Below are 24,064 nucleotides of genomic sequence, written 5' to 3' on the forward strand. Positions count from 1 at the left end.
GTTTGGAGGGATATGGGCCAGATGCTGGCAGGTGGGACTAGATTGGGTTGGATATCTGGTCGGCATGGACGGGTTGGACGGAAGGGTCTGTTTCCATGCTGTACATCTCTATGACTCTATATTAACATTCCCCGCGAGCTTCCAACAGGAAAAAAAAATTGCTGTCACAAATTAGGTCAGGTTCTCCCAGGCACAACTAATGTGACAGGTCTGCAGATTTCTATTTATATGTGGGTCTCTGAACACCACTTCCAGTAAAGATATCACGAACAGAAGTTAGCCTATATGAGAAGAAAGCAATCATTCAACCTGTAGAAATAAAGTGGGGAAAATCAATTATGTTGACTTTTTAACAAATCATTTGGAAAATCTGTTCAGAGATGGAACGTTTCATTGTGTGGAACATATAAAGGCAAGGACTATCACACATCAGTGGTGTTTAAGTGAACTGTGTTACAACCTGTAAAGTCACATTTCAGAAATAACATTTCCACTTATTGTGTTACTGGATTAGTGACTTCTTACACGATTGGATATGAAGTTGAAATTATGGGTTCAATTTCTTCCTGATTACAAACTAGATTTGTGTGTCCTGTGGTTTGGACTTGCTGTATCACTATCCATAGAACATAGAACAATACAGCGCAGATGTTGCGCTGACCTGCGAACTAATCAACACTATCACTATCCCATCATCATCCATGTGCTTATCCAAGGATTGTTTAAAATCAACCTAATATGGCTGAGTTAACTACATTGGCAGGTAGGGCATTTCATGCCCTTGCCACTCTCTGAGTAAAGAACCTGCCTCTGACATCTGTCTTAAATCGATCACCCCTCAATTTGTAATTATGCCCCCTCATACAAGTTGACATCATCATCCTAGGAAAATGTCTTTCACTGTCTACCCGAGCTAATTCTCTGATCATCTTGTATGTCTCTATCAAATCCCACCTTAGCCTTCTTCTTTCCAATGAGAACAGACCCAAGTCTCTCAGCCTTTCCTCATAAGACTTTCCCTCCAGACCAGGCAACATCCTGGTAAATCTCCTCTGTACCTTTTCCAATGCTTCCACATCCTTCCTGTAATGGGGCGACCAGAACTGTACACAATATTCCAAGTTTGGCCGCACCAGCGCTTTGTATAGTTGCAGCATGACATTGCGGCTCCGGAAACCAATCCCTCTACCAATGAAACCTAACACACCATATGCCTTCTCAACAGCACTGTCATCCTGGGTGGCAACTTTCAGGGATCTATTTACATGGTGGTACGGTGGCTCAGTGGTTAACACAGCTACCTCATAGCATGAAGGACCCTGGTTCGATTCCAGCCTCGGCTGATTGTCTGTGTGGAGTTTGCTTTGGTTTCCTCCCATAATCCAAAAAGGGTAGGTGCATTAGTCAGGGGTAATTATAGGGCAGGGGAATGGGAATGGGTCTGGGTGGGTTACTCTTCAGAGGGCTGAAGGGCCTGTTTCCATACAGTAGGGAATCTAATCTTTATGGGTGGCACAGTGGTTAGCACGGCGGCCTCACAGGACTAGAGACCCGGGTTCAATTCCCGCCTCAGGCAACTGTCTGTGTGGAGTTTGCACATTCTCCCAGTGTCTGCGTGGGTTTCCTCCGGGTGCTCCAGTTTCCTCCCACAGTCCAAAAATGTGCAGGTTAGGTGAATTAGCCATGCTAAATTGCTCATAGTGTTAGGTGTATGGGAATGGGTCTGGGTGGGTGCACTTCAGCAGGTCGGTGTGGACTTGTTGGGCCAAAGGGCCTGTTTTCACGCTGTATGTAATCTAATCCCTCTGTACATCCACACCACCAAGAATCTTTCCATTGACCCAGTACTCTGCCTTCCTGTTATTCTTCCCAAAGTGAATCATCTCACATTTAGCTGCATTGAACTCCATCTTCCACCTCTCAGCACAATTCTGCAGTTTATCCAGTTCCCCTGCAACCTGTAACATTCTTCCACACTGTCCATTACTCCACCGACTTTAGATTAGATTAGATTAGATCCCCTACAGTGTGGAAACAGGCCCTTCGGCCCAACAAGTCCACACCAACCCTCCAAAGAGCAACCCACCCACACCAATTCCCCTACATTTACCCCTGCCTAATGTACCTAACACTATGGGCAATTTAGCATGGCCAATTCACCTAACCTGCACATCTTTGTGATTGTGGGAGGAAACCGGAGCACCCGGAGGAAACCCATGCAGACACGGGGAGATTGTGCAAACTCCACACAGACAGTTGCCCAAGGCAGGAATTGAACCTGGTGCTGTGAGGCAACAGTGCTAACCACTGGTGTCATCTGCAAATTTACTAATCTAGCCACCTATGCCTGCATCAAAGTCATTTATAAAAATGACAAACAGCAGTGGTCCCAAAACAGATCCTTGTGGCACTCCAATAGTAACTGGACTCCAGGCTGAATATTTTCCATCAACCACCACTCACTGCCTTCTTTCAGAAAGCCAGTTTCTAATCCAAACTGTGAAATCACCCTCAATCCCATGCCTTTGCATTTTCTCCAACAGCCTACCATGTGGAACCTTATCAAAGGTTTTACTGAAGTAGATGTACACCACGTCAACTGCCCTACCCTCATCTACATGCTTCGTAACCTTCTCAAAAAACTCAATGAGGTTTGTGAGACATGACCTACACTTGACGAAACCATGTTGACTATCTGAAATCAAATTGCCGCTTGCTAGATGATAATAAGTCCTATCTCTTATAATCCTTTCCAAAACCTTTCTGACAACAGAAGAAAGACTCACTGGTCTATAATTACCTGAGTTATCTCTACTGCCCTTCTTGAGCAAGGGCACAACATTTGCAATCTTGAGACAATGACGACTCAAATATCAAAGCCAACAGCTCTGCTATCTCCTTCCTAGCTTCCCAGAGAATCTCCTGACAAACCCCATCCAGCCCAGGGGACTTGTCTACTTTCACTCCTTCTAGAATTGATAACACCTCTTTGTAACTAACCTCGATCCTTTCTAGTCTAATATCTCATATCTCATTCTTCTCCTCCTACAATAGTCTCCTTTTCCTGAGTGAAAACCAATGAGAAATGTTCGTTTAGCACCTCTCCGATCTCCACAAGGTCCATACTCGACTTCCCACTTCTGTCTTTGATTGGCCCTATTCCTACCCTAGTCATCCTTTTATTCCTCACATACTGAAAAGTCATTAATAAATAATGTGAATGATTCAGGTCCTAACACAGATCCTTGAGGGACACCACTGGTCATATTCTGCCAATTTGAGTACATACGCATTATCTCCACTTTCTACTTCCTGTCACTGAACAAATTTCCCAGTCATACTTGTAATTTAACGGTAATACAGTGGGCATCTACTTAGTTAAAAGTCTCTTATCAAATGCTTTCTGGAAGTCCATATAAACAAGATCTGCAGACCCCTGTCTGCTACTTCAAACACCTCTTCAAGTGATTCAAAGAGGTTTGTCAGGTATGATCTACGTATCACGAATCCATGTTGGTTCTCCATGATTAACGGAACATTTTCAAGATGTTCAAGTACTCCATCTAGGATTATAGACTCCAACAGTTACTCCACCACAAATGTGTTGGACTGGGGTGGACAATGTTAAAAATCACACAACCCCAGGTTATAGACCAACAGGTTAATTTGGAGGTATGAGCTTTCGTAGCTCCTTCATCAGGTGGTTGTAATTCATAAGACAGAATTTATCGCAAAAGATTAGTGTCAAGCAACTGAAATGATATGCTGAACAAACCTGGATTGTTAAGTCTTTAATCTTTTAGAATTGGTGGCATTAATATGTAAATGGGTTGTATTAATATATTAATCCCAAAACTTCTTTTAACTCACTTCTTGAGATAACTTAAGGGTTTATAATAAGAAGTGACATCTCAGCTCAGACATTAAAGGTGTGAGAGGTCAGAGTCTGTCTGTATCTTTTTTTTTAACAAGGCTGTAACATTTGCAATTCTCCAGTCCTCTGAAGCCACTTGAGTGAATACTGTGAAGTTATTGCCTATGTCTCTACAATTTCCACTCACTTCTCTCAGTTTTCTCAGATGCATATCATCCAGTCCTGGATGTTCATGACCTGTGCAGAACTTTCTACTTCTTGGTGCAAAATATTCATCTAGTGCTTCAACTTACACCCCCACCTCAAATTGTAAATCCCTTTACTAGTCCATAACTGGCCCAAGTGCAACCACATTTTTGCCATTTATATACTTAACTAAAACATGGACATGCAAAATTTATTCAATTGTATGGAAATTGCCCACTACAATATCGAAGTATAATGGCCTGATGCTTAGTGGCACTAAGTGAGATTATCAATGCTCACTGTTATTATGGACTTCAATCAAATAGCAATCGTGGAAATGACTCAATATAGTAATGTATAGAAGGATGTGCAGTTGTGGTATTTCGCTACTAAACATGGAAGAAAAAGATATCCACTTATTACTATATTGTGCGAGCATTAATTGGACAACACTAAGTTTGGAACACTGCAGAAAACTGAGAACTAACCTTAAGTTTATGTTCATGTTCTTTGGTCACCCGTGAAAGCAACTGTCCCTTCCTTCTGTTCAAAGCTTCAATGAGGGCATCACACTGGGCAACAAGACAAGCTTCAAACTCAACACTGTTTTCCTGTATACAATAAAGAAATACAAACTGATGGAATCAGGCAAAGATAAACAAAGCATAACAGAGGCCTGCTGGAAAAGCATTCATAGCAGAATCAAGCTAAAATCCTTCACTACCCAAAACCGAACATATCCCAAATTAATACCGTGTTGCAGATGTGGGAGATCTGAAATAAAAACAAATAGATAAAGTTCCATCAACACTTCCAGTTTCCACTTCTTTGGGGGTGTCAATAATGGAGCCCCAATGAGGTGCTGCACAGCATCTTGCAGATGCTACAAACTGCTGCTGTATGTTGTTGAAGTAGAGTGTGAAGGTAGTGGTGTGGTGCCAATCAAGCAGGCTGCTTTGGCTTGGACACTGTCGAACTTCTTGACTTGTTGGAGCAACACCTACTCAGACAAGTGGAGAGTATTTCATTACACACCTGATGTGTGCCTTGTAGATGAAGCATGAGTGTGGAGGAAACAGGAGTCATATCTCATATTTTTCAGTAATTAGATTACTTACAGTATGGAAACAGGCCCTTCAGCCCACCCAGACCCATTCTCCTACGTTTACCCCTTCACCTAACACTATGGGCAATTTTGCATGGCCAATTCACCTAACCTGCACATTTTTGGACTGTGAGAGGAAACCCACGCAGACACGGGGAGAACGTGCAAACTTCACACAGACAGTTGCCTGAGGCGGGAATTGAACCCGGGTCTCTGGTGCTGTAAGCCTGCAGTGCTAACCACTGTGCCACAGTACCGCCCACAGTTATATTGTCAGTGTGCAGCTTCATTACTTCTGCAAAACTGACAGTAATGTTTGAAGCCTGACTTGGAAAAATTTAATTTTAGGTGCTGCAGTTAGCGATTCATACTTCTCCATTGGGTGTTCAGCTAAAACCCTTACAAACTGCAGTAAAATAGAAATCACTGAACGGAGGAGAACTTGTGCTTTTAAACTATTAACTCTCAATGGAAAGTTACACAACGAAGCTGCTTTTCAAATGGACATTAAGTTCATGAGCACTGCTGAACATCCTTACTGCACTCAAAAAAACTCAAGATTTAAAAATCTACATTAAATAAAATGAAGTTTGTGAAAACATTGCTTCTATCTTCAGCCTAGGAAATACCCTGATCATTTATTTTATCTCTTGTAAAATTTAATTAGAAAGATAAGAACCAATCAGGACATTTTACTATTTGGTTTGCTGCTGAACCTATTTGGTTTTGAAGTGATTGGTGACGTACCCTGCTTGGTTGTCAGAAACTTGGAGCTCCCCCTGTCATTGCACCAGATTCATACCAACATTGAACAGAAGGAAAGATATAGATCATAGAATAAAAGGAACAGTAGCAATATGGAAACAACATTGTTGAGGAATAGCAATCATGGTTGGATATTTTTTGGACTGAAGGACTCTGAAATACAGTGTCTAGAAGTGTATCAGACCCTGTTTAATTGAAGCATTCGTGGAGTGGCGGCGGGGGGGGGGGGGGTCAGATGACTATTTAAATAGAAGCAATGTTCTGAGGTACAGGGAAAAGGCAGGACACTGGCATTAGGTCGTGTAAATAAGAAGGACCAATTAGAAAACCGAGACAGAGAAAGATTGCTGGAATATTTGGGGCCAATTTCTTAAAAGTTGGTGGTGAATGTAGTAGCCTCAATGTTGGACATGAATTGAGGCCATAAAACCCAAATAATTATCTTTGAAGATAGAATTTCTAATACAAAATCCAGACCTAATTATATCTACAGTGAGTATAGTCTCAGTGGCTCACAAGTCCCAGTTAGGAAATTAAAATCTAAAGGATTTTGTTTTCCTTGGAGAAAACCTTCACTAAAACTGAATTCTGGGTAGATTAGTCAGAAATTTCACAAAGTAATTGTTATCCAGCTGGTGCCAAGCAGTATAGACTTGATAGGCTGAAGGGCCTCTGTACTATATGATTCTATGATACATATCATGTGAGATTTATGGAAGGAGAAATTGAGTATTACAGATGCTGGAGATCAGAGTCGAGAGTTTGGTGCTGGAAAAGCAAAGGAGGTCAGGCAGCATCCGAGAAGCAAGAGAGTCGACGTTTCGGGCAAAAGCCCTTCATCAGGAAGAATATATGTAAGCAATGGATGCTGACACTTTGTTAATGCACACATCTCAGACAGTTTGTTGAATGTCTCAGCAATATTTTTCCTACAGTGACCTAAAAGGAACAGGAATTCTGAGTAATAAAGACATTTAAACCAAAATAAAAATATTGACAAAAGTCCATGCTTTGTGCTATTTTTACTGACTCTCTGCTTTGATTCAGTGCAGTAAATATCTGTTTCAACTTTCAACTGCTGTGTTTGTAAGAATACACTACAGAGCTACAGAGCAAGGCTGGGACAAGCTATAATACGTAATTTGTTAAAAAAAAGGATGGATAATGAGAAGCTTTGAGTTGGGGTGTGCCCAGGCATAAGTAACATTAGGAGGAAAGAGAAGGAAAAAAAAGTAGAAATGACAATGAAAAGCAAACAAGCATAAAAGTCATGAGATTACATATGTTCTAGAATTCAAATGGCCTGAAAACTAAGCTGAAGTTGTACATATCCCCTGGAGACAGGTGGAAGGCAGAGGCTGGTATTATGATGGTGGGTAGGTTTCAGAAGGGAAGCCTGATGTCTTCCTACTGCCATAGGATGTATCAAGAGGCGAGAACAGCTGTGGCTGAACTACTGATGGGTTTTAAAAATTCATTTGTGGGACGGGGGCATGACTGGCTGGCCAGCATTTGTCGCCTGTCGCTAGCTGCCCTTGACAAAGTAGTGGAAAGATGCTTTCTTAAACTGTTGCAGTCCACTTGCAGTGGGCTGACTCAAGTGCCCTCAGGGAGGGAATTCCAAGATGCTGACCAAGTGACAATGAAGGAACAGCAATATATTTCCAAATCAGGATGGCGAGTGTCTTGGAGGGGAATTGAAGATGGTGGTTTCCCATATCTGCTGCCCTTGACCTTTTGATGGAAGTGGTCCTGAGTTTCAAAGATGCTGTTTGAGGATCATATAGGCCATAAGTTAATCAGCTTTTTAATGGGTTTTTAAAAATGTTAGAACACCACTTACTATATGGAGAAACTACAAGTCACATCAAGGCTAGCTCACAACATCTTTCTGAGGACTGGTTCCTTTCTAGAGACTCCCCATCTCGTGGAGGAGTTCCCGGATATCAATGGGCATGTCCGCAGCACCAGCACTACCACTGGAAGGTTCATCCCTCTAACTGTCAGCCTATTTGCTTGGTCCTGACATTTAAAAATAAACTTCTTATTGGCCCCTTGAGTATGCCTTCACATCTCAGCAGCAAGCACCTCTACTGGTAGTCTTGCTGGCCTAGATTCAGGCCACCATCCTTAAGTGGACAAAAAAAACCAAGCAGAGGCCTCTTAATTTACTACTTTAGGTAAAATACCCTCTATGTCCTGTGATTCAGTTGCACGCTGCCACCTGTATTTGGTGTCAACAGTAAGACCTACAGTGGGTCAGTAAAACTAAGACCAATGGACGGCATGGTGGCACAGTGGTTAGCACTGCTGCCTCACAGCGCCAGAGACCGGGGTTCATTTCCCGCCTCAGGTGACTCTCTGTGTGGAGTTTGCACATTCTCCCCGTGTCTGTGTAGGTTTCCTCCGGGTGCTCCGGTTTCCTCCCACAGTCCAAAGATGTGCAGGTCAGGTGAATTGGCCATGCTAAATTGCCCGTAGTGTTAGGTAGGGGGTAGATGTAGATGTAGGGGTATGGGTGGGTTGCGCTTTGGTGGGGCGGTGTGGACTTGTTGGGCCAAAGGGCCTGTTTCCACACTGTAAGTAATCTAATCTAATCAATGTTTCTGTGTACACCAATGTTGCCAGATCTGAATACTTTCAGCATTGTCTCTTATTATTTCATATTTCCAGCATCTGCATTTATTTGGTTTTTGAATTCACCTTGATTATTAGTTAGAATTTTGGAACATTAGGATAGAAAACCAGAGTCTGGTTTCAAAATTCTTGATTAGGAATTCTAGCATTACTTCAAAAGATTTCCAGAAGTATGAAAAACTTAGCCTGAGTGACAGTACAATGAATTTTCAGTAGCCAAACCAGAGTATTTCTTTTTCCATAAGAAAAGATCTCAGACTGAGTGGTTTAATAAACCATAACAGAAAACAGAAAATGCATCTAAGAATGAATATTATTCTTGAAGTGCACCATGTAAATTTTGAGTTTCTTTTGTTTATTATCTCCTGACCAGAAATACCGAGTAGCTTTTGCAGTTCCCTTACAGTTTACAATAACAAAACAAACATTCCATACTTACTTCTTAGATATTAAATACATTAAAGGTAATTAAGTAAACATCTGAAGTAATACATGAAGTAATAAAAAAAATCTATACCAAAGTGAGTTTAATCACAGGCAAATCAAATAGTAATTCAGACCATAAGACTTATACCTGGATTTGCTGCACCATACTCCTTAGCAATGACAAGAACTCTTTGGCATCCTTTGCCTTTTCTGACAACCCATTCAATGCTTGAGAAAGCTGATTCTAAAATCAAACATAAAAATCAGCATAAGCAAATGAATTATTTTTAAAAACAAAACATAACAGCCAAAATAAACTGACCATAGAGCACTCTTAATAACTTTACTGATATATAATTTTAAGTAAATCTGAAATATGATGCTGAAGTTTACTTTGTTAGATTTTATATACTGCAAAGCAACTATTTCTATTTTTAAAACAAACATCAGAAGTTTCTTTCAAGTATTTTAAATAAAATTCATTTTTGTACTATAAAGCCAAAATATATATTTTTAAAATTTTTTAGTCTTCAGAAATTGTATTATTGATTTAAGGTGAAAGTTAAGCCTATTTCGTTTCTGCAAACATACTTAAAGAACCATTAAATATCTATGAGGCTCCTTCACCCACTTAATTGTATATAGGTTCAATGGTGCGCAAGGACAAATGAGAACTATGAGGTTACTCATAGATTACAGGAAGAATCAGAACGATCCTTGCAACTTTTCTCCAATTTCAGGCTCACAAAGCTACCAGCTGGAGATATGGCAATTAGCCATGTCAATGGAAATAGAAGTGATTTATATGATGAATCCAATAGCTGAAGAAAAAGAAAACGAATAATAGGTTGCCTGAACACTGCTGTGCAGACCATTTTAATCAATAAGACTCCCTCAGGAAGGGAGTAGTTTATACTGGACAATCACTCCAATATTCAATCTTTGTTTATTTCTCTAACAACTATGTGAATTAACAGACTAAATGAGTCTGTTGCTGATGAGTAGAATTTTCTAATCATTATTGTCACTGCTTACAAAAAGTCACATGGTTTTTTTTTGCAAATTACATCCTCCACATTGCCACTTTCCTGGTTGTTGGAATCAAAAAGCTTCTCAAAGTGTTGCCCACACATCCATTTACTCTCAAGATTTTATGTTCATTCTGAGTAACAGGATGAGAACACTAGTAGCAGATGATAAGGAACCAGTTTCAATCAAGGTGGAATCTTCCAGACATTCATTTGATGTGGGCTACAGCAAGATGTGTAACAGACCTGGGCGACAAATGTTGTGTGGCTGGGAAGCTTTGTGCACACTAGTCATTGTACCAATGTACTGCTTCCACTTCCAAGAAGCCCTAGAACGCATGAGCTTACAAGTCCACAAAGCAGCAAGAAAAACTGCAGGGATCATCTCAGCATCAAGATCATCTTGCTCCAACCCTGATCCTTTCCACAAGTGGGTTGGCGAGATATCAACAGACAGGGAATAATGCTTGTGAAATGTCTCACTAATAGCACAACTTGCCTCATTAATATTCACCCTCCCATTTTATCAAATTTGCCAAACAATCTAGACTTGGGAAAACTCACCAAAGAAACCAGAGTAGGATATTCTGGAATTAACCAGCATCCCTAGTGATGGCACTATCTTTGAAAGGTCCTTGTGTACTTGGACAAGCATGATTCAGTTCCTGAGTCATCCTGAAATGTAGTGTTACATCTGCCAGAATACTCTCCACCTTTAGTGGAAATGAGTGGAACAAACCACCAGTGGACTGCTCCACTATCAGAACTTGAATGCTAAATTTAGTCATTTTAACACCTCTGAGCAAATTCAATTATGGTGATCAGCAATTAAGTCCAAACATTGTACATGAAATCCAGACTTTCAATCAGGAAGATCTAATAAGCACAATGTGTACTCAGCATCTAATTTCATCTCTTCACTAAAATAACCCCATAAAATTCAGCAGAGAAAGAACTCAAGCCTTGAACCTCTTGTTCAGTGAGACCCCTGCACCCTAGTTAACATTCGGCTCCTACCTTCACTTGTCCCAAAATTCATTCTTCCCCTCATTCCCAAATTTTATAATACGTACAGCTGAAAGAAACATATCAATGAGCAGATATGGTGACTGATTGGAGTACTAAAAAAGATTTGATATTATGCATTAGTATTTTATATGCGTGTAAAATTGGTGTTTTACTGTGAGCTGAATGACGTCAACTTAAAAGCATAATCAATATATTACTCAATGGTTTTAGTATGACAGTTGAAAGGATGTAAGTATCAAGAATAAAACTGTTAGATGGTACACAAATCAAGATGAGCAGTTATTGTGATCATAATATCTGTGTAAAAAATCATTCAAGTGCTGGAAAAATATCAAAGGCAGCTATCAGGCAATACCTACAGCCAGAGATTTATACTGGATCTCAATATTTTGTACCATAAATACTAATGAAAGCGCATTAAAAATATCAATTGAAGTAAAAATAATCATGGTCAGAATACATTGTAATTGCTCAGTCATGTTAAAGTGATGACAGTCTAATCAATGGATTGATTCAAGGCTTCATATTCATGGAAGATTTCATCTTCAATTGGACAGTGCTGATTACAACCCTGCAATCAGTTAGAATATGAAAATAGCACAGGTAGAAAGAAAACCTTAATTTTTATTCTTTACACACTCTGCTTTTCTAATTTTTTACAACTTAAATTAGAAAGGAGGTGAAAGTGTTCGAATGCCTCCAAATTTATTCCACTGCAATTGACTGTAGGAAATGCACTACAATAGACAGGATTCGCACCTTTCAATTTTCTCTCTTTCCCTATTTGAGACAGCTATATAGCACAACAATGAACAATAGTACATAAGACTTTGGTAGGAACATGCCAGGCATGCATATTGAAGTCAGTGGTCCCAGTAATTCCCTACTGTTAATTTTAACAGATGGAATTCCTGATTTGTTCTCAACATATACCTGGAGAAAAATATTAATTGTCTATGCTAAATGTTTAAACTAATTTGGCAGGGGAATGGGATCCGGACTTGTAGTCCAGCAAGTAAGCTAGCTGTGTGTCAGGATGTCCAAGACTGTAGGGAGGCTGTGGAGAAGGTAGCACTGACAGGGACTACTTGCGGACACAGAGATGGGCTCAAGTGCGTATACTTCAATGCAAGGAGCATCAGAAATAAGGTGGGTGAATTTAAGGCGTGGATCGGTACCTGGGACTACGATGTTGTGGCCATCACGGAAACATGGATAGATGAGGGACAGGAATGGCTGTTGGAGGTTCCTGGTTACAGATGTTTCAGTAAGATTAGGGAGGGTGGTAAAAAAGGAGGGGGGGTGGCATTGCTAATTAGAAATGGTATAACGGCTGCAGAAAGGAAGTTTGAGGGGGATCTGCCTCTGGAGGTAGTATGGGCTGAAGTCAGAAATAGGAAAGGTGCAGTCACCTTGTTGGGTATTTACTATAGGCCCCCCAATAGCAGCAGAGATGTGGAGAAACAGATTGGGAAACAGATTTTGGAAAGGTGCAGAAGCCACAGGGTCGTAGTCATGGGCGACTTCAACTTCCCAAATATTGATTGGAAGCTCTTTAGATCAAGTAGATTGGATGGGGCGGTGTTTGTGCAGTGTGTCCAGGAAGCTTTTCTAACGCAGTATGTAGAGTGTCCAACCAGAGGGGAGGCCATCTTGGATTTGGTACTCGGTAATGAACCGGGACAAGTGGTGGGCTTGTTAGTGGGTGAACATTTTGGTGATGGTGACCACAATTCTGTGACTTTCACCTTGGTTATGGAGAGAGATAGGTGCGCACAACAAGGAAGTTTTTACAATTGGGGGAAGGGAAATTACGATGCTGTAAGACAGGATTTGAGGAGCATACGTTGGGAGCATAGGCTGTCAGGGAAGGATGTGGTGGAAATGTGGAACTTTTTCAAGGAGCAGATACGACGTGTCCTTGATATGTATGTACCGATCAGGCAGGAAAGAAATGGTCGTGTGAGGGAGCCTTGGTTGACGAGGGAGGTTGAATGTCTAGTAAAGAGGAAGAAGGAGGCGTACATAAGGTTGAGGAAACAAGGTTCAGACAGAGCAGTGGAGGGATACAGGATAGCCAGAAGGGACCTGAAGAAAGGGATTAGGAGAGCTAAGAGAGGGCATGAAAAATCCTTGGCGGATAGGATCAAGGATAACCCCAAGGCATTCTATGCGTATGTGAGAAACCTGAGAATGACGAGAACGAGGGTAGGTCCGATCAAGGACAGTGGTGGGAGACTGTGTATTGAGTCGGAAGAGATAGGAGAGGTCTTGAACAAGTACTTCTCTTCAGTATTTACGAACGAGAGGGACCGTATTGTTGAAGAGGAGAGTGTGAAACGGACTGATAAGCTAGAAGAGATACCTGTTAGGAAGGAAGATGTGTTGGACATTTGGAACAACTTAAGGATAGACAAGTCCCCCGGGCCTGACGGGATATATCCTAGGATTATGTGGGAAGCAAGAGAGGAAATTGCAGTACCGTTGGCAATGATCTTCTCGTCTTCGCTGGCAACTGGGGTGGTACCAGGGGACTGGAGAGTAGCGAATGTTGTGCCCCTGTTCAAAAAAGGGAATAGGGATAACCCCGGGAATTACAGGCCAGTTAGTCTTACTTCTGTGGTAGGCAAAGTAATGGAAAGGGTACTGAGGGATAGGATTTACGAGTATCTGGAAAGACACTGCTTGATTAGGGACAGCCAGCACGGATTTGTGAAGGGTAGGTCTTGCCTTACAAGTCTTATTGAATTCTTCGAGGAGGTGACCAAGCATGTGGATGAGGGTAGAGCAGTGGATGTAGTGTACATGGTTTTTAGTAAGGCATTTGATAAGGTTCCCCATGGTAGGCTTATGCGGAAAGTCAGGAGGCATGGGATAGAGGGAAATTTGGCCAATTGGATAGAAAACTGGCTAACCGGTCGAAGTCAGAGAGTGGTGGTAGATGGTAAATATTCAGCATGGAGCCCAGTTACAAGTGGAGTTCCGCAGGGATCAGTTCTGGGTCCTCTGCTGTTTGTAATTTTTATTAATGACTTAGATGAGGGAGTCGAAGGGTGGGTCAGTAAATTTGCAGATGATACAGAGATAGGTGGAGTTGTGGACAGTGAGGAGGGCTGTTGTCGGCTGCAGAGGGACTTAGATATGATGCAGAGCTGGGCTGAGGAGTGGCAGATGGAGTTCAACCCTGCCAAGTGTGAGGTTGTCCATTTTGGAAGAACAAATAAGAATGCGGAATACAGGGTTAATGGTAGGGTTCTTGGTCAGGTGGAGGAACAGAGGGATCTCGGGGTCTATGTACATAGATCTTTGAAGGTTGCCACTCAGGTGGATAGAGTTTGTAAGAAGGCCTATGGAGTATTATCATTAATTAGCAGAGGGATTGAATTCAAGAGTCGTGAAGTGATGTTGCAGCTGTACAGGACTTTGGTTAGGCCACAGTTGGAGTACTGTGTGCAGTTCTGGTCGCCTCACTTTAGGAAAGATGTGGAAGCTTTGGAGAGGGTGCAGAGAAGATTTACCAGGATGTTGCCTGGAATGGAGAGTAGGTCGTACGAGGATAGGTTGAGAGTTCTCAGCCTTTTCTCGTTGGAACGGCGAAGGATGAGGGGTGACTTGATAGAGGTTTATAAGATGATCAGAGGAATAGGTAGAGTAGACAGTCAGAAACTTTTTCCCCGGGTACAACAGAGTGTTACAAGGGGACATAAATTTAAGGTGAAGGGTGGAAGGTATAGGGGAGATGTCAGGGGTGGGTTCTTTACCCAGAGAGTGGTGGGGGCATGGAATGCGCTGCCTGTGGGAGTGGTAGAGTCAGAATCATTGGCGACCTTTAAGCGGCATTTGGATAGGTACATGGATGGGTGCTTAATCTAGGATAGAAGTTCGGCACAACATCGTGGGCCGAAGGGCCTGTTCTGTGCTGTATTGTTCTATGTTCTATGTTCTATGTTCTATATTCAAACTTTGCATCAAGGCTCATAATCCATTTCTGTATTATGGGATTAATTTGGTTTTGCTCAAGATGCAAGCTATGTCCAAAGATGTGCAGGTTAAGTGGATTGCTAAATTGCCAACAGTGTTCAGGGATGTCCTGTCTAGGTGGATTAGCCATGGAAAATGCAGGGTTTCAGGAATTTGGTAGGGGGTTGGATCTGGGTGGGATGCTGTTTGGAGGGTCAGTATGGATTTTGACAGGCTGAATGGCCTGCTTCAACACTGAAGGAATTCTATGGTAAACCCAAGTGTAATTTAAATCAGAGCTTCTGGCCTTCAAACAGTGCAGTTTACATGTATACTGCATGATTTGCAAGCTCTCTCACTATTCCAGTCATTCTACTCAGCTACTTTATATTTCTAAATCTTTGACATATTTCTGCAGAGCTCACAATAACCTAGGACAGTTAAACCATGCATTTTGTCTTTGTTGAGAAAAAAATGCAAATTCCATGTTAAAAAGCAATGATTAAACAGGCTGAAAATTATGCTGCATTAGAATGTACAGATTGAGAAATACCTATCAAATTCTTTTTACCATTACAATTTTCCCAACTTATTTTTAATCCCTTGAGGCCATAGGATGCTGAAGCAGAGGTAGGCTATTCAGCCCATTGAATCTGATCCAACGTTCATAAGGTTATGGTCGTTATGGATATCCTCAGCTCCATTTTGCTGCCTTATCCCCATACACTTGATTCTATTATTGCTTAAAAAACCTGCCTGTCTATCTCAGCCTTAAACATAATTAATGACACAGCGTTGACAACCCTCTGCAGTAAAGAACTTGTAGATTTACTACCCTCTAGGAGAAGAAACACCTCCTCACCTCTGCCTTAAATGGATGACCACTACTCTTAGATTATTTTCTCTGATCCTTGACTCTTTCATGAGAGGAAACAACCTTTCCACATTTACAGTGTCAAACTCGCTAAGACTTTTCTACATTTTGAATGGATTAGATTACTTACAGTGGAAACAGGCCCGTCAGCCCAACAAGTCCACACCAACCCGCTGAAGCGCAACGCACCCAGACCCATTCCCCCACATTTACCCCTTCACCTAACACTATGGGTGATTTAGCATGGCCAATTCACCTAACCTGCACATTTCTGGATTGTGGGAGGAAACCAAAGCACCCGGAGAAAACCTACGCAGACATGGGGAGAATGTGCAAACTCCACACAGAGAGTCGCCTGAGGCGGGAATTGAACCTGGGTCTCTAACGCTGTGAGGCAGCACTGTGCCATCGTGCTGCCCATAAGGTTTCCTCTCATTCTGATAAACCTCAATGAATACAAATCCAATCCATCAGTATCTCATTAGAAAATCTCTCCTTCCCCAGAATCAACCTAGCAATCCTTCTCTGGACTACCTCCAATGCCAGTGCATCGTTCCTTAGATAAAGAAACCATTATGATTCAGAGTATTTAGGTATGGTCTGACTAGTACCTTGCATAGTTTTAGGAAAATCTCCCCATTTTCAAACTCCATTCCTATTGTAAGGCCAATAATCTATTTGGCTGCCCAATTACCTCATGAACGTGAATGTGTTTTATGACTCATGCACAAGAACTCCTTCTAACCCTGCGCTGCAACGTATTTGCAGTATTCTACCATTTAAATGACATTCAGCTGTTCTGTTCTTCCTAGCCTCACTTTTTCCCCACATTATGTTCCATCTGTCAAGTTTTCCTCCACCCTCCTAAACTGTCTGCATCCCTCTGCAGACTCTGCGTTATCCTCAATACTTTCCACCTAACCCTTCAGTGATTTTCACTACTGCCTCAACCTTTATTGGACTGCGGTAAATGTGAAGGAGATGATGTGTGCTGTTGAATTTCCCAATCGTTCATGAAATAACAAATTCTTCATCTGCGATCTGAGGGGAAATCCGTCACTCATGACAATGCTGAGAATGCCATTGTAGCTCAAGTGTGATTTTAGGCATTTAAAAATCTTAGTGATAGCCACTGAATTCAAATCAGTCAGCTGTTGTAATAGTAGTCTCCTGCAACAAGATATGAAGTTCCTTCAAGGGTGAAGAGGTCTACTCCCCACGTCATCAGTGGTCTATCTGGGATGTGATGCATCATCAGCAGGTCTCCAGCTTGTTTGGCTTGATACTCATTATAAAGCACAGCTCTGGCTAATGACTGGTTATTCATGTTTGACCAGCCCAGCACATTTCTTGCCTTCTTTAGGTTTGATTCGATTTGTTGGTGATTTAGCTTCTCTGCTCTCAACTCCTTCAGGATGATTCTATTTCCTTTGTATGATATGCCATGTCAACTCACCTTTATATGCTTATTATGCTCTTATATCCTCAACACAGCACAGACGTGTCCTTGATGTTCTTTGGCCATCTGAGGAAGGATTGCTCGACCTGAAATGTTAACTCTTGAGTTCTCTCTGCAAATGCTGCCAGACCTGCTGAGCTTTTACAGCAATCTCTGCTTTTGTTTCTCAGCTTTTCATGTTGCTTCACTACCACCATGTTACTAACCTAAGCAGTAGGAGTTGTCACTTTTTTGATTACCCCCTTCTTTTTCAAGCTGGTCTTGTCATTCTCATCTATTTCAGATCATACTCTCTTGGAAATCATCCTAACCTTGTGAACACATCTTTGTACTCAGCCATGGTCAATCATTTAGTGTGCTGTGACACAATGCAAATCTCTTTTGGCACATTGAGGGTTACTAGTCCAAGACTTGTTCCTGACTATATAAGGAATTCTAAATATTTGCTCATCTTATTGCAATTGATTTGCAGTGTGATCTGTCCTCTCGTCATATAGCCTTAACCTTACTTTTGAGACCTTTATTTTAGGATCATCATACTGTGCCATTTTGCACAGGTCTATGATAGTCATGATGTTGCATGGCACACCAGTGTTTGATATTTTATATTGACCTGATGTTATCCTTCTGCAATCCTCATCTCAACAGACACAAACCATGTTTTACCTATTGACTGAACAATGCTGAGGGTTGGATCCTCACCTCCAGGCTGCATGCCAACACTGGAATTCTCTAACTCTCTGCTAAATGACTTGGTGCAAACCTGGAATCACCAGCTCATTTCTTTTACAATGTTCTCCTGGGACGGAGATCCTTAAAATGAATCACTTATTTTTAAAAGGTCATTTGTGCATTGCCTGCAGTCAATTTACAAGCACTTCTTATTTCTCAATAGAAAGATGATTTTGTCAAAATGCTCTACAGATTGCTTTGAAAGGTTTAATAAATTCCTTATAAATTACGTAATACAATCAGTAATCAAACAGTAACCAGTTGTGATTAAATCAATGTATATAAAGGTACAACCAAATTGCAGCAATTATCCATCACTTTTGCATCGAATGAGCACCCTGCAAGTAATTTCAGTCTCCTGTTGCGTTAAAAGAAAATCAGTGAAACTGAAAACAGTTCTTTGTGATGCCCATATGAATCTTATACTTAGTTAAAGTACATAAGCTAGCTCACTATTTTCTAGCAATAGTGTCCAACCCTGGCCTGAATTAGAACATAAACCACATAGGCTTCACTGTTCCCAAAATCAATAATAAAGGTTCTAAGATTAGATTAGATTAGATTAGATTACTTACAGTGTGGAAACAGGCCCTTCAGCCCAACAAGTCCACACCGACCCGCCAAAGCGCAACCCACCCATTCCCCTACATTTACCCCTTACCTAACACTACGGGCAATTTAGCATGGCCAATTCACCTGACCTGCACATCTTTGGACTGTGGGAGGAAACCGGAGCACCCGGAGGAAACCCACGCAGACACGGGGAGAACGTGCAAACTCCACATAGTCAGTCGCCTGAGTCGGGAATTAAACCCGGATCTCTGGCGCTGTGATTGTTTCAATCAGAAGATTAAATGCAAAATGCTGGAGTTTCAGAGTGCAATCATCCATGGATGGAACTTTACCCTCCCTGGTGTAGGGTCAGCAATGTCTGCATGTATATTGTTTGGAAATACAGTCCAGAAAATGCAAATTTGGATGATCAGATATTGCTTTCACAACTCAAAGGCAAGGTGGAATTTTGGTCACTTAAATGATTACACAACAGCATATACCATTGCTGAAAGTTAGATTTTAATACTTTTGTGGAATACATTGACAGAGGTCTTAGGGAGGCAATGTAACTGCTCAGTAACAGGGTTTGAATTGGCTGCAAGTAGCAGCTGGACACTAAACTGACATATATGCTATCAGCATCTTTTAGCAGAGAGGGTTATCATGTTCAGTTAGAGGCTGCCAGACCCTGTGGCTTGCATTATGTATAGAGGGAGAGACAGGCAGTATGTCATACTAGGAAGAACTGAATAGTCACTGTGCTGCACCATACAACGTTAAGCACATTCCAGGAGCTTATATGCCAAGCACACTGCATATGCTTCAAGGAAACTGTGTAATTTGAAGGGACAGTCCTTAGTGGAGTCAAGGAAGCGATGGTTAATCGGGGGTAGCACCACAGTCAGTCACAGGTCTTGTCCAATTTCAGTCCCGGAGGCTGTCTACGGTCAGTCAGGTGTGTGGTGCCAGCAGAGTCCAAGGATCAACATCTTTGCAGTCCAGGGATTCAACCCCACTCAGTTCTGCAGTGTAACCTGTCAGGGATTGCAGGTAGGTAATTTGGATTGCTGTGGAGACACTGGTCTAGGGCTGGGCAATGCTCAGTTGGAACTGTCTTCCCAAGTTAGACAGGGCTGGGGAAGAGAGCTTGCACATATCTGGGGGCTTTGGTTCATAATGCATTTATCAGAAAGTCCATGGATTTCTTGGGAAGGCAGGTTACTCAAGTATAAGGATAGACTTAACTGTATTTGGTCGCAAAGGGAATGGTGATAATTTTAGTTGGAGGGTGGGATCTCAGTCAATGAGCAGAGGGTGTGAGCTCTGAGAGTTCAGGGCGGGGGTGCAATTTGCAGAGGTCATAGTCAATCTGACCTCTACATGGGGTGGGTTTTGAGTCAACAAGAAATGGGAATTAACAATATCATGGGCTCAGGGAGGTAAAGTAACTATTATATGATGATAATTGTCATATGAAAGCACAAGTGGAAATGGGGTGGGAGAGGAAGGCTAAAATGTCATTGGGGCCACGGGGAAAGCAACACAAAAGGGAACATGAAGGATAAGAGAAAATGATCTGATGGAGACTGCAACTCACAAATACACTCAGTTAAAACAGTGCCATGCCAGATCTGAAGTTAACTGCACAATTACTACACAAAATGGTTGACACAGCATGCAAGGAGGTTGTTTGGGAGCGGAGTAAAACTCTTGGAATTGGAGGCCCTGCTTGGGACACTGTAGCAATGATACATCCATTGATTCAACAATGTCACCTATCTGGCTTCCATTTTAACTTTATCAGCAGGCTATTCATTGCCCAAGGATGTGCTTTCAAAAGCTTGGCCTCAGGAGCATCACATTGTCAGATTAATTGTCTCTGTTTTACATTAGCAAGGTTACTGTAATCAGTCAAAGGCACTTAAAAGCCGACTGAATGTTCCTATTTCACAGTAACCTGGGATGTTTCATCCCTGTTCATCCATGTTGATATGACAGTGATGTGCTCAGAGTGTGTTCCTGAATTGAATCTAGAGAACATATTCACTGAAGTGTCTCTCAAAATTGGTGGAGCAAGGGTCTGCATTTTACCATGGATTTGAAATCGTTAAACTTGTGTTCTATGTAAATAATTAGGTTTATTCTATTTTGCATTTGTTTTGCAAAGTAAACTTGCTTTATTTTAAAACCAAGTTATCAGTAATGCATGGTTGTGTTTTATTAAAAGATTGCATCATTAAAACGAAATAAAATACAACAAAACATGGTCTATCAAGTCAGATTTCAATCTAGAGACTGGCTTGTCGAGTAATAACATCAACTGGAATCATAACATACTGAAGTCTTGTGCTCCAGAATTAGCTATACCCCTATCCCAAGCAGTTCTAGCACAGCCATAACACTGGCATCTACCCGACAATATGGAAAATTGCCCAGATATGTCATGGATAGAAAAGGAGGATAGATGTAACTGCTCCTTCAATTGGCAGGAAGGTGATGGAAGGGGTCATTAACAGTAACCTGCTCAATGATGCTCAGTTTGGGATCTTGTCAAGTCCATTCAGCTCCTGTCCTCATAACAGCCCTATTCGAAACAGGGAGAAAAGATGTGAACTCAAGTTGACCGTCCTTGACATCAAAACAGCATTTGACTGAGTATGGCATGAATGAGTCCTAGAAAAACTAGAATAATGGAAAACAAAAGGAGAAAATTCTCTGCTGACTGAAATCACACCGGGCAGAGACAATGGTTATGGTTGCTAGAGGTCAATCATCTCACCCCAGGATGTCACTATACACACTACGCAGTGGCCCTAAAGAAAGCTTTGGGCAACCGGTGAAGGCAGCTCTTTCCCACTGCTAACTGTGTGATAATTGATGGAGAATGGAGTGTACATGGGGAATAAGTAATCAGTGTGCTGGAGTTGTGCGCTTTGTGAGTTGAAATAAAACTCTGACTAAAAAAATATGCCTGGAGTCAGTGATCTCAGGGGATATTTAGCTGTTTTTCAGTCAAAGATTATGAAACAAGCACTATTCTAAGCAAAGAGCAATTTGGAGAAAACATCAGAGAGTTGGCTGTTCAAAAACTAAAGAATTGGGCATGATTACCTACCAGTTCTCTGAATACAAACATTATATCCAGTAGAATAATGAAGTAGCTGTATGTTACTTCTTTGACAATAAAGAGACAAAACAGGTTTTTTGCTCTCCCACTGCCAGAAAAAAAACAGGATAAGAAGCAACGTTTTTTTTTAAAACCCGAACTGGAGACTGATGATCTGGACATAATAATTTGTCCAAACCTTCAATTAACGTTCATGGATGAAATTTATCAAAAAGGTATTTTATTAACTGCCTTGGAGGTATGGTCACATTTTGACAAATTCAAAAAGATGAAGATTGTTCTACTGAAGACTGCATAATGGAATTCAATAAATTATAATAAGACTGCAGAAATACTTGTTGGAAATTAGCTTTTGTGTTCACCTTTAGGTCATTATTGTGTTCCAAAACATCAACTTTAGATAAACTTCTAAGGCCTATTTAGTGCAGTTTTAGTGTCCCTGCCTTTGAGCCAGAAGACCTACACATTCAAGTTTCACAAGCTCCAGATATGTGCAATACCATCTCTCAACAGGTTGAATAGAAAATGTCTGGACAGATTTGTAATTGTGAAAGGAGTTAAGTTTGTAGATAAACCCACACTGTTACAACAAACTTCAGAAGCACTATAAAAAACCTGAAAGCATATCAGCAGTGTTTGTGGAGCAAACGGACAATCCACTTTGGGCTGAAACTGGAGGACACAATGTTATCATTGTTAAACTGTCTAGAAAAAGGATGCAGACAACAGTGAGAAAAAATAATTTTAACTAAGAGATATTAGGCCACGAAACCTTCCAATGAGTTTGAGAAGTGAAGAGAATTTGGGGTTTACAATAAAAGAGCTGACCCCAGAAATGCCCAGGATATAACAATTGATTGTTCTGGTTTAATTCTAAGTACACTGTGCCACAAACTGTTGCAAAGACGAGAGTATTTGAGACCAAACATGAAAAGGTTCAGAAGAAGAAGATAGAGTTATGGATCTAAGGGGTCATTGTGCTGGTCATGAGAAATTTCAGCCTAATGCTGAATGCAGTGAGAGTATCTTTAATTGTGCAGTATTAGTCATTGGTTGCAGACACTGGGTGCACATCTACAGTGTATGGAATAGAATCACTAAGATAGCTAGGCTCTGAGTAATAGGATTGGGACAGAGATCCTAACATTATTGAAGGGAAATTTGAAAACTCCAGTTTCAGATCTGGGGATAAAAGCAGTAGTCATTCATGCATGAATAAGTGAATGGTTCATAAAAATTTGAAAGATCAACCTTTGCACTTGCATGTGCTGTTCATGCTAAGAATTTGCTGCAAATGGCAGATGTAGTCCATGTTAACGAGTTTTTTGGTAGGTATCCTAAATTTCTTTCAGTAATTAGTGATCAGTCAACAATTTGGAAAGGGAGCATAATAAGCATTCCATTTTTCGAACATTTGAATGCACTGCACGCAGGCAGAAAAGCCTTTCATTAAAGCCCAAGTATCCAATACAATTTTGGTGAGCCTCAAAACATTTTGCAAGGCCAATAGAAATCAGTTTCATCAAGAAGATATTATTGTTATAAAACAGAGGGGAAGCCCAGGAAAGGGTATTGATAAATACAGAAAAATAATAATTGTACAATAAAGATACTAGATTGATTGAGTATACACTTCAAAGTTGCTTGGTATTGATTACAAATTGGTAGATTCTAAAAAAAGAGTTACTGAAAGTAACAAAGGAATCAGGTACTTTGCATAACCTAATAAATAGCTATGAAGATCAGACTGTCACAGTTGACACGTTTTCTGATGAAGGGCAGATTCAATCTAAAGATCAAAATTAAACCATTGGTTCCAAAAGACATTTACAGCAGCAGCAACTTGAAGGGCGGGAGCTTGCACCAGGGGTACCAGGAGTCACTGATTTGAGCATTTAAGAACTTACCACGAGCGCGGGAGTCCTCCATTTCTGGTTTTCAGCGGCAGCAGCAACTCGAAGGTCGGGAGTGAGCACAAGGGGCCTGCCGGGAGTGGTGAGTCACTGATTTGTGCTTTTAAATTTGAAGTCAGACAGCAGAGGTTTCTGGGAGAGGAGGAAATTCTTATTTTTATTTCCATCCTGCTAAATAAATCAGTGTTTTCTCAACCAGAGACCCTACCTTTATAGGGCCTCCCACCCAACCACCCCCTCTAACCTTAAAGACCAGGGACATATTAGGTAAGCGTCTCTTTTTTACTTTATGACTAGGGGACTAGCAGAGATGACAATGCAGGGAGAGCAATGTTCCACCTGCATGATGTTTGAGGTCAGGGACGCCATTTGTGTCCCATCCAAGTACATCTGC

At 41.2% G+C, this 24,064-nt stretch overlaps 1 protein-coding gene across 7 annotated transcripts in view; it reads right to left on the bottom strand.

Moving 5' to 3' along the window:
• Positions 1 to 24,064, bottom strand: part of trim9 (tripartite motif containing 9) — a 102,485-nt gene that overhangs the window by 52,782 nt on the left and 25,639 nt on the right. For all 7 annotated transcript variants that reach the window (XM_072568693.1, XM_072568691.1, XM_072568692.1 and 4 more), the window contains exons 2-3: positions 9,142 to 9,237; positions 4,549 to 4,671 (exon numbers count right to left, since the gene is read on the bottom strand). In XM_072568693.1, coding sequence (XP_072424794.1) covers positions 4,549 to 4,671; positions 9,142 to 9,237 — 219 coding nt within the window. The remainder of the gene's footprint in view (positions 1 to 4,548; positions 4,672 to 9,141; positions 9,238 to 24,064) is intronic.

This window comes from Chiloscyllium punctatum, chromosome 4, assembly GCF_047496795.1.
Source record: "Chiloscyllium punctatum isolate Juve2018m chromosome 4, sChiPun1.3, whole genome shotgun sequence".
In the NCBI taxonomy this organism is placed as follows: domain Eukaryota; kingdom Metazoa; phylum Chordata; class Chondrichthyes; order Orectolobiformes; family Hemiscylliidae; genus Chiloscyllium; species Chiloscyllium punctatum.